A 17,491-nucleotide genomic window follows, 5' to 3' on the forward strand; every position below is an offset into this window, starting at 1 on the left:
AGACGAATGGTGTGATGACGCAGCATCGGCATCGTCGTCTCTGTGGTCCGAGGCGGCGTCTTGCACCTCGCCTTCCTCTAAGTCCGTCTCCTCCTCCTCGCTTTCCGACGAGTCCTCCGCCTGAGTTTGCGGTCGAGTGCGAGGTTGGGGTTGGTTCCGAGGACGGGCCTGGGGAGCGGAAGGTTGCGAGGCCGATGGTTGCGCCTGGGTGACCGGCACGGGGGTGCCGCTGTCGGCGTCCGGGAACCGTTGTTTATAGTCCTGCACCAGGGATTTCAAATCGTTGACCAGGGACAGCGGTAAACAGATCATCGGGGTGTTCACCGTGTCGACGTTCTGGGAGCGCCCCTGATATATAAGTTCGTCCCGGATCTCGTGGACGTCCTGGTGTTCCTCGTGAACCTCCTGTTCTTCGTCTGACTCCTCACTCTGGAGTGTCTCCTGTTCTTGCTCGGGTGCCAACTCCACCGTTGGGTGAACCGAGGGCGTTGGAATCGAGTGAATAGAGGCTTCGACCAATCTCGATTCTTTCCAAGATGGCGCCGGGATCTCTTCCGACGACGCGCGTGAAGATGGCGCGCCCGCCGTGTGTGCTGGTGACTTGGGCACCTCCGTTAGGGTCGATGGCGTCGAATTTTGCGGGGATAAGAGTTTCGCCGGCTTACTGGTGGTAGGGCCTTGGACTTGAGATATCGTCGTCGAAGGCGTGCCTTTTGAACTTGACCTCGACCGTTTAGGTGACGATCCTTCGGTATGAGATGTTTTTGGCGAAGGTGTACTTGTAGATTTAGACCTCTTAGGTGACGAGGACTTAGTATTCGTACTGGATTTTGTATTCGTACTGGATGAAGGTTTCAGAGGAATGGTCGAGGAGACCGGTGCGCCTGAGGACGCAGTGGTGGTCGTCGCGGCCGTCGCGGAGGGTGATGAGGCCGTAGTGGTCGACACAGTGGTCGTGACCGAGGTGGTCCGCTTAGTAGATGGAGCGGGCTTCTTGAACCTCTGGCCATCCTTAACAGACACGGAGGAGGTGGTGGAACGTGCCTCCGAAGGTTTCCTGTGCGCCTTCTTAGGAGGAGTGTCTGTCTCTCCAGGGGACTGCACCCTGGGTCTCTTCTTGGAGACTTTAGAGGTCGCGGAGACACTACCCTCGGAAGATTCCAGAGTGTCTCGGACCTTAAGCCTGTCGAGCCATTCGCGGAGGCGAGTTTCCCTTTCCTTAACAGTCTTCTTTGGGAAGGCTCTACACACCCTACACTTGTCAGTGACGTGGTCAGGGTACAGGCAATATAAGCACAGGTCGTGCTTGTCCTCCGCTTGAATCCGTTGCTTGCCGCAGGAGGAACAGGCCCTTAGGAGGGCTTTCTTCTGCGAGTCCGCCATGGACGAAGCTTTCTTATCAGATTCCGACATGTAGTCGAAGATAGGATATATAACTTTTCCGTACAAAGTGTACTTCAGCGAAGTTTGAGACTTCGAAGTCAGGAAAACCTGAAGAGCTCAGGTTGGAGACTCCCTAGCACAACGTGCGGTAGAAAATCTGAGGGACTGAGGCTCCTCCCGGGAAGGTTCTAGAGGGAGGTCGGAGCTGATTGGCTAACAATGAGAGTTCGGTCCTTTTTTACATAAGGACGTGGAAAGGCCCCAAAGGGGAGGCCCTTCGGCCTATATTCTCTATGTATGTCCTTAGGACATTACTTTTTTATGTACCAGAGGCTCCCGTCTCGGCGACGGGGAATGATTCAGGCATGTGAATCTATGAAAGACACCCAAATACTGGATAAACTGCCTTTCACATATGCAGTTACTTACATGTACCCCTGAGGCATCAATTCAATCACCAAGACACTCATACACACACTCACCCAGCCATACAGCCCTTCACAGATACAGACTATATACCCAGTGAATTATCCACTCACACATCTATGCACCGAGTCACACCCCCCACCCACCCATACAGGCAATCAGGCACCCATACAGATACTCAGACAAGCAATCAATAGCTCACATATCCTCATTTAGCTGCTAACCAAACCATGCAACCACTTACACACCAACTGACAACCTAAACTGTGTGAATGTCTATCAGTCGCTAACACATGCATTAAGTAAGACAGAATTAATCACTCACTTATACAGTCATTCTCACACCTAATAAATCATCCATCCTTATACACCCATTCATTCTTCAATACACCTTGGAATATATATATAAAACATATTTACATTTTATAGAAACACACATTCACTGGATGATGACATCAGTGATGTCATTTGAGATGTCATTTGAGATGTCATCAGTGATGTCACTGACCACGTCATGAATGATGTATTATGTGACGTCATTAGCAGGGCATTGTGGCGGCGGGAGTTATAGTTAGCTCAACTAACTATGACAGGGGAATTTCTATAGTTTTGTATGAGTGAAATGTCCAACTAACTAACGTTCCTAAAACCTATGTTTTTTTCAGGGAAATATAAATAAATATATATATATATATATTCACTGAAAAAACCATAGGTTTCACACCAGTTATAGTTAGGAATTAGCATTTAAAAAACCTATTAAATTCACTGAAAAAACCATAGGTTTCACACCAGTTATAGTTAGCTGGAAATTTTACTGATATAAAACCATTGAAATTCCCACGTTATAGTTAGTCGGACTCACTATAACTTGCGCGTGCAATGCACTGCTGATGACATCACATATTACATCACTCATGACATGGTCAGTGACATCACTCATGACATCACTGATGACACCATCCTTGTGACACAGTGACAGACCTCCTTTCAGTGTAATGTAACCCATGAAACACATATTCAAAAATAGAAACTAATATTTTCAAAAAAGTGGATATACCCATACCAGTTACAACAACCAATTCAGTAATATCACCATCTAATACACATCCACTCATGTGTATGTATATGGGTTATTAGATATTTTTATTAGTATCAGTATGAGTGTCTATATGGTTTGGTGGGGGTATTACTTAGCACATAGATGCATGAGTGACTGACTCTTTGTTTGTATGTGTTTTGAAGACAGCATATGTACAGGACTGTATGGGTGGATGAGTGTCTATATGTGTTTGTTAGTGAGTGAATGACTGTCTCACTAGTGTCTTTATCAGTAACTACATATGTTTTAATCTAGTATATATGAATATTGATGTATATAAGTGAGTATATGTGAGAGTAAGAGATTGTAAGAGTTCCTGTTTAAATAAGTATGTGTTTCTATAAGTGATTGTTTAAGAGAATAAATATGTGTAATTTTAAATAGAAGTAAGGTGGAAGTGTGTGTATAACTCTATATTCAAATAAATGGATGTTCAATAGTTTATTTGCACGTGTGAATATGTGTGTGAGTAACTTTTGGATGAATGTCGGTGTGTAACAGGATGTATAGGTGTATCACTTCATATGATGAGTGAGTATATGTATGAGTGACTATATAGAACTGTTGGTGAATGAGTGGATGTGTATATAGATAGTGGAATTACTGAATTGCTTGTTGTAACTGATATAGGTATCTCCATTTTATTAAAAATTTCAGTTTCTATTTTTGAATATGTGTCTCAAGGGTTACATTATAGTGAAAGGAGGTCTGTCACTATGTCACAAGGATGGTGTCATGAGTGATGTCACTGACCATGTCATGAGTGATGTAATATGTGATGTCATCAGCAGTGCATTGCACGCGCAAGTTATAGTGAGTCCGACTAACTATAACGTGGGAATTTCAATGGTTTTATATCAGTAAAATTTCCAGCTAACTATAACTGGTGTGAAACCTATGGTTTTTTCAGTGAATTTAATAGGTTTTTTAAATGCTAATTCCTAACTATAACTGGTGTGAAACCTATGGTTTTTTCAGTGAATTTCATAGGTTTTTTAAATGCTAATTCCTAACTATAACTGGTGTGAAACCTTTGGTTTTTTCAGTGAATTTCATAGGTTTTTTTAATGCTAATTCCTAACTTTTTATACAGACTCATACCTATGTGTTTTTTAGTGAATTGCTAAAGTATGTTTTTGTAAAAATGAACACTATAATGTATATTGAGATAATATTTTTAATTTAAAATATTTTTTTTTATATTTCGCTTTCGGTGCGCGCACCGGTGCGCGTACCGTCAGCGCACTAACAAAAAAAAAGAAAAAAAAATGAAGGAGGGACTGTGTAATAGATAGTAAGACAGATAAAAAGTGTAAAAGGAAGTAACTGAGAAAAGAAAAATGAATAAGGGAGCAAAAGAAAGAAGAAATAGGAAGAAGACTAAAGCAGAGGTTAAGGGAGATTGTAAATGGATGTTGAAAGTAAAAAGAAGGACAGTTAAGTATGGGAATGTCAGGTAGTGACGGAATCAGAGGAAAAGAATAGCAGTGATTGAGGGAAAGTAAATATCAGTGAATATAAGTAAAAAGGGGTGAAAGAGGGTACATGTAAGTGAATAAGGGTAACACATGGGGAGTAATAGAGACAAACAAGAGAGAGAGTAAAAGAAGGACTGTCACAAAGGGACTAAGTGAACCAGTAAAAAAGGTAAGTGAAGGAGTGTGCATAGGCAGAAGTACTGAAAGAAATTGAATGTGGTCGGAAGTAAACATGGAACAAAAGAATAAGTGAGGGAAGCAAAGTAAGGAAATAGGGGTGCGGTAGGGTGACAGAAAAATAGTGAAAATAAAACAAAAGGTGATAACAAAAAAGATTTTGTAAACACACTTACCATATAATCAATGCAAACTTGTATCTATGAAAGATAAAAGAAAAAACACGTTATAATTTCTTAAAAATATATAATAAAATAGAAACAACAGTTCATGAGGTTTAAAAATCTACAAAAGTTTACTAAGAAATGATGCAATAGTGAAGGATACAAAAACAGAAAGAAAGTAATGTAGAAAGAGAAAAAAAAAGGAAAAAGAAATAGAAAGAGAACAAATTCCTAAAGGTAAATAAGATACTAAAAGAATGTAAGATATCAAATCAAAATCAGTAAAGATAAGAAAATAAAAGAAAAATGAGTGAAAAGGAGAGAAGTCTGATTGAGAAACTATAAATAAAAAAGAGGAATAGAAGATGATTGAGAGTGAGTGAAGTAAAGTAACAGAGTGAAGGGATGAAAGGAATGAAGTTAGTATAGAACGATGGATAAAACAGGAGTGAGAGAGTAAGTACACAGAAAGACAAAAGGAAGAACTAAGTGAACTACAGTACAATGGATGCGAAAGAAAAAAAAAGGAGAAAAAGAAAGAGAGGGTTAGGAAACTAAAGCAGTGGTACTGTGAGAATATGAAAAAGATAAAAAGTGGTGGAAGGAACAGAGGAAATGCAGACAGTTCCTATTAGATTAAGAAGTTGTGAATGAAGTGCACTAAAGAAACAGCGATGAAAAAAGAGTGTAAATTAGTAAAGAGAGGTAAATAAGGGTGAAAAAGAAAATGAGTATAAGACAATGTGAACACAATATAAATTACACAATGCAAACTACACAATAACTTCTACAATATGTTACATTATTTATTTTTGCTGTTCTCAGAATATATTGAATTTCACTTAAATTAGTGAGATCAAAGTCTTCATCATATAACAGCGGGAAAAAAAAAACACAATCTAAAAGATTGTGTTTAAAAAAACCCATTCAAACATACATCTCATATAAGTACACTAATCTTTGATTCACTTACTTTTCCGTGAGACCAAATTGCAGATAGTGAAGGTCCTTTTGGTGGAAAAAAGTCTGCTGTGCTCTATAACTTCCATTTCATCGACTTCCTATGAAAAAAGATCTAACAACATCATATGTTACACTTTCCTCACGGCCAATTTGTGTCAGATATATCAGTATTTTTTACTTTGAGATCCACTTAAAGTATCTACATGAGATTGCAGATAGTGAAGGTCCTTTTGGTGAAAAAAAGTCTGCTGTGCTCTATAACTTCGATTTCATCAACTTCTAACAACATCATATCTTACATTTTCCTCACGGCCAATTTGTGTCAGATATATCAGTATTTTTTACTTTGAGATCCACTTAAAGTATCTACATGAGATAAATAATTTCAAATATTAGATTAACTAACTAACTAACTAACTTTTATTAACTATTCCCGTCTTCAAAGGCCAATTCCCTTTACTAAAACTTTGGTTTTAAAAACACTAGATAAGAATTTGTAGAGTCATAAGGCAAACGTTGTTTATAAGTTAAATGAGAATCATTGCAGTAACTCCATCCATTTTCAGATTTTAAGTAGCATGTATAATGTCCTGAGGTGGTCGAAGATCCATCATGATAAATAATAGCTTCAGTTGTAAAGGTCCTTCCAGAAATTGATAACTGAGAAGCCACAAAATTTTTGATAGAAGTTGTCAATTTAGTTCCATCAGGTCTACATCGTTGGAAAACTAAAATAATATACTGCCCATACCTTTGTATAAATAATGTGGACAGCATTGTACAGTTACATTGGGTACACACCATATTATGATCTGCTGCTTTAACTAGATTTTTAAAAGACACTGATTTACAGTCTGGTAAAGTCAAATATATAAATCTTTCAGTGTCTATTGTAGTAGTACTTGATAAACTACAATTGTGGCAGTCATGCTGCCATTGATAAGAAAGACTGAAAAGATTATCTACATCTACACCTTCATCTTCCAAAACACCAAACATATACATTAAAAATTCCTGACAATCCTGCTGAATGTTCTGTGAAAATTTATCTTGACCAGAACACAAATCTAAAATATTTCGAATTTCTGTTACACTTTCTATTTGTGCTGTAACACTGCTACATTTCTGAAACACAGAATTCAATAAACCACACAATCTTTGATCCCGATTTTCAACAATCTGTTCTTGTAAACTTTTAAGAAAAAAAACAACATTAACCACTACATTAGCATAGCAGTTGACACCAGAACTGTTTTCAAACTGAAATCCAACAACATTTTCTCCACAATTCTTTTTCTTCCTGTTTTCAATTACAGTTTTCTCTACTTTTTGTCTTTTTGCAACTACCTCACTACAATTATCCTCATTTCTTCTTTTTCGGCCTACCACACGTTTTTCAAACAGAGGATATTGAGGCAAATGTGGAGCATACTCTCTTCTTAACCTATTGTATTCTTTAACACAATCTAGATCGGCAGAAATCTTTGTCTCATCACACGCAATCAAGTACAATCCTGATAAAGTTCTGACTCGAGATAATGCCACATATGCCATACCCTCTTTAAACACAGATCTTCCAATGTTCACCAATGCACTATCTACACTTAAACCTTGAGATTTATGAATTGTCACTGCATACGCCAAACAAACAGGAAACTGTTTTCGGCGAACATATAAGTCTTTTACAAGTAAAAATCTAGCAGAACAACGACTTATTTGTTGTACTTGTTCAATGCCATCAAATTTTATTTTTAAAAATTCAATTCCATCTCTATTTCTGTAATTCACAAAATCAACAACATAACCCATTGCTCCATTTACCAGACCGCTTTCAACATTTAAATTCCTTCTCAAAATGATACGACAATTTAAACACACATTCAGAGTCTTTTCAAAACCAGCTGTTTTTGAAATACTTTTCTCCAATGAATGCAATTTAGTTTTCAAATTTTCTGACAAAACAATTGTTGCACCCATATGCTCTATTTTATCTATTGCTTCCAGTTTCACAATCTCTTCATTTTCTAAGTCTAACATTTTTTGATTGAAGATGGAACATTCTTGCAGAGTTGGCATCAAACATATCCCAGATTTCTTCTCAGTCATTTTTTTAAAAATATTCTCTGGAAGAATGTTTTCATTTGCATACAAATTTGAAATTAATCGACTATGCAAAGCTTTTTTCCCTTTCTCAGTCATTTTTCCAATTCTTACATCTTGTAGAATATTTTTATAATCTTCATCCTTGGCCTGTCGCATATTTTGAAGCAGTTCAGCATATTTAAAATTTAGCCATATATTAACATTTCCAATGCTTCCAAGGGACTTCCTGGTATCTTCATGCGTGAGCATTTTAAACACTGGTTGTCCTTTTACTGGAGTCAACTGCAATAGATCTCCAAAAACAATAATGTGTTTTCCTCCAAATAACACATCATAGTCTGTTTTAAGAATTTCTTGCATTCTCAAATGCACAAAAGCAAGCATTAGATTTGAGACCATGCTTACTTCATCTATGATAAGAAGTTTCATTTTCTTCAAGACTCTTGAAACTTCAGAACACGCATCTCCAGATAGCTTGTTGTAATGCAATTTATTATCATGTTCAACTGGCAGCATCAATAAACGATGTAGAGTAATCCCTTTAATGTTATGTGCTGCCAGACCAGTTGGAGCAGTTACAACACAAGACAGTGGTGAATCAGTCCTTTTCTGCAGATAACTTGCAACGGCTTTAATTAGAAAACTTTTTCCTGTCCCCGCTTCTCCACTTACATACAGTCGGACAGGGTCAAATAATATACATGAGCACTCTTTTTTCTCATGTCTGAATCCATGTTCAATCTGCTCTGTGACTTCATCATATATCTTTTTCTGCTCAATGTTTAGTTGCGTTACCAAATCTTCTAAGTTAACTCCATCCTCTTGAGCTTGTTCCATAGCTCTTTCCACCTCATCCATGGCAGTGGCAGCTTCATTTTGGATAATTGGTCCTCCTAGTGGATCCTGGCTCAATGAAGTAGAACTCTGACTATCTTGAGAACTGTTTCTAGCTATCTCTTCAGCAATTGTGGTTTCTTGCTCCATTTCTTCATTCAACATTTGCAGATAATTTAGAAAAATAGGACATTCTATGGTATCCTTAGTTGCATTAAAAGAGTCTTCATAACAGAGAAAATCTCCAAGTAGTTCCTCTTCTGTACGCCATGGCTTAAAGAGTTGCAAAAGAGCTAAATAGTAAAATTCTCTTTTGTCTGGAACTTCACAACTCAATTTTCGATGATTAATCAAATGGCCTTTTTTCTGCTTCACTAGACATCCTTCATAGCCAATGAGTGCATATTTTCCATTATTGATATCTTCTGTGATGTTCCTCTTATAACTGTAGTTTTGAAGAACTTCATACAAACATGTGTTCTCAAGGTGAGTACTTCTATTTGGATAGTATGTATCCAACATATTTGTCTTCAAAATATCTGTACTGTTTGGTTCTTTTTCCGCCAAATATTCAATTTCTTGTACAGATTTCAAAACTCGGTTTCGTGTTGCAGCAAGACCAAGACTCACCCAAATGATTGTTCTTGATTTGGCATAGAGACTTGCTGATGATAACCGATCAGAACATTCATATGCTCCAATTTCTCGATGCGACAACATCTTCAGACTGAAACTGTATAATTTCTTGCTTAGACTCTTTTCATGTGAAATGTCCTCCCACATTTCCTTCAGTTCTGTCTTTTCTTTTTTGGTGATGTAAGATGTCACATATCGAGCCACAGCAATAGAGTTGTCAGCAACGAACTGAATATCCATGTTAGCATTCCACATGGACAAAATCACTGGGTTGTAATCGTTGATGTACTTAGATTCTTCATTTCTTTTCAAATTATATGTGTTTTTGGGAGATTTTCTCGTCACAGTATGTCGTAGAGATGACATCAAATTATTTACTCTTCCTTTAGAAATCACTGGTCGAGGAAATGCAAAACGACATTTCGTGTAGTACTTTTCCTTGTTTTTAAATTTTCGACGACAGTACTTTCCACAACGATGAGATTGAAAACGTAAAACTTGTTGCCTTAAATTGTTTTCTTCAGTAGATTTTGGAACAGCACATGTTGAATACTCTTCAATGAAACTCATCACTGTTTCATCTGAATCTGATCCAAATTTGGGTGCATCTTTAATCCACAACAACATATGTATATGAGGAGCACCTCTCGCTTGATATTCCTTCCTCCAAAAGAAATCCAAAACCTCTCCAAGGGGAGGATTTTTTTTGTTGGTAATAAAAGACATCATAGCTTCAAATCTATGATTAAAATATCTGCAAACATTCACTGGATCTAAAGAACACAGTTCTCCTGGTGTTTTCAATTCTATATTTGGTATGTTTTCATTTGCCTCTCGTAGAAATTGAAGTAAATCGTCCCAGGCATACTCAGCACAGCTAAGAGTGAGGAACCATGTAGGAGTTCCTAAGTTTCTTAGCATACATTTCAATTCTCCATGACGACGAAACCAATACTCGTTGGTTCCACGTTGACATGCCATGAGATTGATTAGCTGAGATTCCAAAATACTGTCTTGCAGATTAACTTTCTCCATAAAGTCCCTTGCACATACATTTTGCAAATGAGGTCCACTTTTTAATATATGATTAACTGCATAAGAAAGCCCAGACAAATCACTTTCAAACAGTAGATGAAATAAATATGGAATGCATTGACGAAACCTTGGATCTTCTGCATATAATCTTAGAGTCCGGTATTCAGCTGCAGGAATTTGAACTGGTCGATCATCATATCGTCCACCACAACCTGTTGGAAATAATTGTGGAAAACAACGAGCTTCCAAACTTTCTTCCCATACACTAATGGGACTTCCTTTTGCTGCCTTCATTTGAAACAAGTCAATTGCATTTCCCATTACTTCTTTGGAATGCAAAGGATGAACAGTATAATGTTCATATATTTCTTCAGTTCTAGACACATCAACTTTTTCAATTTGACCAACTGAAGAATCACTATCTTCTTCTGTAGCTGTTTCCTCTACTCCAACACTTACATGTTTGTAGTACTCATTGTTTTTAACTAAATACAACGTTGCCTTCTTGACTTTTTTAACATCCACTAAATCTTGCCAAATTTTCTTACTCTTTGTTGGAACCCCATTAACTAGAATAACTAAAGGATCTTCTTCTACTCTTTCTACACCAATTGTATTAATATTTTTCTTTACATCTAGAGGCAAATAAACAACTCTTCCCTTTAATCCTCTCAGTAAATCTGATGGAGGCAATTTCCCTGTCTTAGGCTCCATGCGAACAATAGCCTGAAAAGGATGGACACATTGAATCAAAATAGATTCATAAGTATTTAGATCCATCAATTCAGAAGGAATATCTATCAACTGAAGATTATTATAAACTGCTCTTGCAGGCATTCTATTTTCATTTAATTTTTTCAAACAATAAGTGCAAATACGCTGATCCAAACTCAAATCAAAAGAATTCTCCACCAACAAATAACTTACAAAATCCTCCCATTCACTATTATTTTCCAATTCACTTTTTGCATATAAATCAACTAACCTAGTCTGAATTTTATAATGAGTCCGTCGACAACACACACAAGTTACATTAGGCCTCTCACTTGATTTCACCTTAAACTTGATAATTTCCTCATCAAACTTTTCAATACTTGAAATTTGTCCATTATCTTCTGCATTACCATCCATTACTATATCTATTTCTACACTGTCCTCTTTGTTCCCAAAATAACAAAACTCAATTTCTTCACAAATAGTCTTCACATCCACTTCAGATCCATGCAAAAGAGCACTATTTAACTGTTTAAGCTTAAGTGCAGGACTTTTTGCATAATACAACTTCCTCACTAATTTCCTTACGTTATTATGATGCACTGCTAACATCCTAAAATGATGAAAAACACTCCGACAAACTTTTCTAGAAAGACATGCTAGTGAATGCCCTTGCAAACCTGTGCTTTCTCTCACTCTGCAAGGATCTAACTCTTGCAGGATCTTCATTTTTTGTTTGAGACTTTTTTTACTATATGTACGTAAGAAATTTCGAAGCAAATCAATTGATTCCTGTCGCACACTACAAATACTACTGCATTTCCATGTGTACACTGGACCCTTAGTACGTCTCCCTAAAACTTCATCAGCTAAGACCTCTTCTGCATCTCTAGATACAAGTTTCTCTTTTTCCATCACACAACTATCTTTCACCTCATATGCACGACCACTGGTGTCAACTGCATGCACCAAATCATTTTCCTGAAAGTAACTCTCCTCATTAAAAAAAGGCTCAGAACTTGAACTATGCATCCATTCACCAGAAAATACTTCACAAAAATTACTCCGATTAATAATTCTTTTCCATCTACTGTTCGATTTGAAAACATCCATTGCCTTATTAAGTATCCTAATTCTATTGATTATTAAAATAAATAATTTTTTCTTAACTTCAAAAGCCTGATCAACAATCTTTTCTACACTTTTCTTTTTCTTGTAAAAAGCAGCTTTTAGTTTACTTTTCTTTTCATTTTTTAGCAAATTTAAAACTACCCTATTGCGAAACATTCGCCTACGAATGTCCCTAAAAACATTTACCCTTCTATTGCTAACCATTCTCTTCTCTCCTGGTCCAATGGAAACATTTTTTGTGGGCTTCTCTTTCCTTTTTAGATTTGTTGACTTTTTCTGTATATTCACATTAGCAATTTCATTTTTTTTCCTACGACATATGTTGCGAAGAAAAGACTTAATTGGCTTACCAGAAGCTTTTCTGGTGTTTTTTGAAGTAGTTGTTGAAGAGGATTCCATAAACTCTGTTGTTGATGTTCTCCTTTTCCGTATGGTATTTTTGATATTTCTTTGCCTTGAAGGCATTTTTGCTTCCTTTTCAGAAGTTGATTTGAATCTGTTGTTCTGTTAAAAAAACACATGAAAGACCACTATTAGCAAACAACAAAGTAATGTTAAAAAGCAAACAATATAAACAATAAATTGCAACATATTTAAGTTTATACAATAGCAACACATGGCTTTATTTTTAAAGGCCTTGCGCCACCAGTGCGTCACTTATTACCCATGTTTAAAGTCAAGCATCAGCTGCACATGGCATTCATAAATAAGGGCCAAATGCAAATACCAATCAATTGCACCCAAAAATCGATTTTTCAATAACATGTAAGAAACACTGCGCAAAACCTAAGTACAACCACTCAATATCATCAAACAAAGTCAGGGTCTGATTTATAAAGGCCTTGCGCCACCAGTGCGTCACTTATTACCCATGTTTAAAGTTTTGCATCGGCTGCACATGGCAATCATAAATAAGGGCCAAATACATATACCAATCAATTGCACCCAAAAATCGATTTTTGAATAACATGTAAGAAACACTGTGCAGAACCTATGTACAACCAATCAATATCATCAAACAAAGTCAGGGCCTTATTTATGAAAGCCTTGCGCCACCAGTGCGTCACGTATTACCCATGTTTAAAGTCATGCATCAGCTGCACATGGCAATCATAAATTAGGGCAAAATACATATACCAATCAATTGCACCCAAAAATCGATTTTTGAATAACATGTAAGAAACACTGCGCAGAACCTATGTACAACCAATCAATATCATCAAACAAAGTCAGGGCCTTATTTATGAAAGCCTTGCGCCACCAGTGCGTCACTTATTACCCATGTTTAAAGTCATGCATCAGCTGCACATGGCAATCATAAATAAGGGCCAAATACATATACCAATCAATTGCACCCAAAAATCGATTTTTCAATAACATGTAAGAAACACTGCGCAAAACCTAAGTACAACCACTCAATATCATCAAACAAAGTCAGGGCCTTATTTATGAAAGCCTTGCGCCAACAGTGCGTCACGTATTACCCATGTTTAAAGTCATGCATCAGCTGCACATGGCAATCATAAATAAGGGCCAAATACATATACCAATCAATTGCACCCAAAAATCGATTTTTGAATAACATGTAAGAAACACTGCGCAGAACCTATGTACAACCAATCAATATCATCAAACAAAGTCAGGGCCTTATTTATGAAAGCCTTGCGCCACCAGTGCGTCACTTATTATCCATGTTTAAAGTCATGCATCAGCTGCACATGGCAATCATAAATAAGGGCCAAATACATATACCAATCAATTGCACCCAAAAATCGATTTTTGAATAACATGTAAGAAACACTGTGCAGAACCTATGTACAACCAATCAATATCATCAAACAAAGTCAGAGCCTTATTTATGAAAGCCTTGCGCCACCAGTGCGTCACTTATTACCCATGTTTAAAGTCATGCATCAGCTGCACATGGCAATCATAAATAAGGGCCAAATACATATACCAATCAATTGCACCCAAAAATCGATTTTTCAATAACATGTAAGAAACACGGCGCAGAACCTAAGTACAACCACTCAATATCATCAAACAAAGTCAGGGCCTTATTTATGAAAGCCTTGCGCCACCAGTGCGTCACTTATTACCCATGTTTAAAGTCATGCATCAGTTGCACATGGCAATCATAAATTAGGGCAAAATACATATACCAATCAATTGCACCCAAAAATCGATTTTTCAATAACATGTAAGAAACACGGCGCAGAACCTAAGTACAACCAATCAATATCATCAAACAAAGTCAGGGCCTTATTTATGAAAGCCTTGCGCCACCAGTGCGTCACTTATTACCCATGTTTAAAATCATGCATCAGTTTCACATGGCAATCATAAATAAGGGCCAAATACATATACCAATCAATTGCACCCAAAAATCGATTTTTGAATAACATGTAAGGAACACTGCACAGAACCTAAGTACAACCACTCAATATCATCAAACAAAGTCAGGCCTTATTTATGAAAGCCTTGCGCCACCAGTGCGTCACTTATTACCCATGTTTAAAGTCATGCATCAGCTGCACATGGCAATCATAAATAAGGGCCAAATACATATACCAATCAATTGCACCCAAAAATCGATTTTTGAATAACATGTAAGAAACACTGTGCAGAACCTATGTACAACCAATCAATATCATCAAACAAAGTCAGAGCCTTATTTATGAAAGCCTTGCGCCACCAGTGCGTCACTTATTACCCATGTTTAAAGTCATGCATCAGCTGCACATGGCAATCATAAATAAGGGCCAAATACATATACCAATCAATTGCACCCAAAAATCGATTTTTGAATAACATGTAAGGAACACTGCACAGAACCTAAGTACAACCACTCAATATCATCAAACAAAGTCAGGCCTTATTTATGAAAGCCTTGCGCCACCAGTGCGTCACTTATTACCCATGTTTAAAGTCATGCATCAGTTGCACATGGCAATCATAAATAAGGGCCAAATACATATACCAATCAATTGCACCCAAAAATCGATTTTTGAATAACATGTAAGGAACACTGCACAGAACCTAAGTACAACCACTCAATATCATCAAACAAAGTCAGGCCTTATTTATGAAAGCCTTGCGCCACCAGTGCGTCACGTATTACCCATGTTTAAAGTCATGCATCAGCTGCACATGGCAATCATAAATTAGGGCAAAATACATATACCAATCAATTGCACCCAAAAATCGATTTTTGAATAACATGTAAGGAACACTGCACAGAACCTAAGTACAACCACTCAATATCATCAAACAAAGTCAGGCCTTATTTATGAAAGCCTTGCGCCACCAGTGCGTCACTTATTACCCATGTTTAAAGTCATGCATCAGTTGCACATGGCAATCATAAATAAGGGCCAAATACATATACCAATCAATTGCACCCAAAAATCGATTTTTGAATAACATGTAAGAAACACTGCGCAAAACCTAAGTACAACCACTCAATATCATCAAACAAAGTCAGGGCCTTATTTATGAAAGCCTTGCGCCACCAGTGCGTCACTTATTACCCATGTTTAAAATCATGCATCAGTTTCACATGGCAATCATAAATAAGGGCCAAATACATATACCAATCAATTGCACCCAAAAATCGATTTTTGAATAACATGTAAGGAACACTGCACAGAACCTAAGTACAACCACTCAATATCATCAAACAAAGTCAGGCCTTATTTATGAAAGCCTTGCGCCACCAGTGCGTCACTTATTACCCATGTTTAAAGTCATGCATCAGTTGCACATGGCAATCATAAATAAGGGCCAAATACATATACCAATCAATTGCACCCAAAAATCGATTTTTGAATAACATGTAAGGAACACTGCACAGAACCTATGTACAACCAATCAATATCATCAAACAAAGTCAGAGCCTTATTTATGAAAGCCTTGCGCCACCAGTGCGTCACTTATTACCCATGTTTAAAGTCATGCATCAGCTGCACATGGCAATCATAAATAAGGGCCAAATACATATACCAATCAATTGCACCCAAAAATCGATTTTTGAATAACATGTAAGGAACACTGCACAGAACCTAAGTACAACCACTCAATATCATCAAACAAAGTCAGGCCTTATTTATGAAAGCCTTGCGCCACCAGTGCGTCACTTATTACCCATGTTTAAAGTCATGCATCAGTTGCACATGGCAATCATAAATTAGGGCAAAATACATATACTAATCAATTGCACCCAAAAATCGATTTTTCAATAACATGTAAGAAACACGGCGCAGAACCTAAGTACAACCAATCAATATCATCAAACAAAGTCAGGGCCTTATTTATGAAAGCCTTGCGCCACCAGTGCGTCACTTATTACCCATGTTTAAAATCATGCATCAGTTTCACATGGCAATCATAAATAAGGGCCAAATACATATACCAATCAATTGCACCCAAAAATCGATTTTTGAATAACATGTAAGGAACACTGCACAGAACCTAAGTACAACCACTCAATATCATCAAACAAAGTCAGGGCCTTATTTATGAAAGCCTTGCGCCACCAGTGCGTCACTTATTACCCATGTTTAAAGTCATGCATCAGCTGCACATGGCATTCATAAATAAGGGCCAAATACATATACCAATCAATTGCACCCAAAAATCGATTTTTCAATAACATGTAAGAAACACTGCACAGAACCTAACTACAACCACTCAATATCATCAAACAAAGTCAGGGCCTCATTTATAAAAGCCTGGCGCCACCAGTGCATCACTTATTACCCATGTTTAAAGTCATGCATCAACTGCACATGGCAATCATAAAAAAGGCCAAATAAAAATACCATTCATTTGCACCCAAAATCGATTTTTAAATAACATGTAAAAAACACTGCGCAGGACTTATATACTAACATACAATTTCACTTCTAAAACATAACTATCTGCTTCCAAATATTCTCCATAGAGAAAATAAATCTCTATCTAAATTAAATGAATCATTACTTACCTTTAGAAATGCTTTTGGAGATTGAAAACAGTGTCAGACACACACACCAATTTTTCTTTAGCAGAGGAGAAGGTGTGCTCTCAATACACTGAAACCAAGACTGGCATAGAAAATCTCTATCTTTGTACACATATGCCTTAATTCAACCAATGAAAACTCTTCCCTCACTATTTTCAAACCAACACCCATCCCCCTCTCAAACCTTTCTATCTGTTACCATAGCAACTCCCTCCTAACTGAACTGTAAGGTTCAAAAGTTTATCTTACAATGTTGCAAATTAACTCAGCAAGGATGTTTGACCTGTCAATACAGCAGCCTATACAGGGTATTTTTGCTTTTGGTGACTTTTTTTAAACCATT

At 37.1% G+C, this 17,491-nt stretch overlaps 1 protein-coding gene across 1 annotated transcript; it reads right to left on the bottom strand.

Moving 5' to 3' along the window:
• Window positions 1-4,617: 4,617 nt before the first annotated feature.
• On the bottom strand, window positions 4,618-17,235 carry LOC147725881 (uncharacterized). Its single transcript, XM_086960022.1, has 2 exons — window positions 17,131-17,235; window positions 4,618-12,650 (listed from the first exon to the last, which is right to left on the bottom strand). Exon 2 carries the CDS (start codon window positions 12,609-12,611, stop codon window positions 6,153-6,155), a length of 6,459 nt encoding a protein of 2,152 aa, XP_086816148.1. The 5' UTR covers window positions 12,612-12,650; window positions 17,131-17,235; the 3' UTR covers window positions 4,618-6,152.
• Between the last annotated feature and the right edge of the window lie 256 nt (window positions 17,236-17,491).

The sequence above is a fragment of the Lissotriton vulgaris genome, chromosome 3_1 (assembly GCF_964263255.1).
Source record: "Lissotriton vulgaris chromosome 3_1, aLisVul1.2, whole genome shotgun sequence".
Lineage (NCBI taxonomy): Eukaryota > Metazoa > Chordata > Amphibia > Caudata > Salamandridae > Lissotriton > Lissotriton vulgaris.

Coding starts and splice junctions, on each gene's coding strand:
- LOC147725881 (XM_086960022.1), bottom strand. CDS start 12,611: ATGCCTTCAAGGCAAAGAAATATCAAAAATACCATACGGAAAAGGAGA.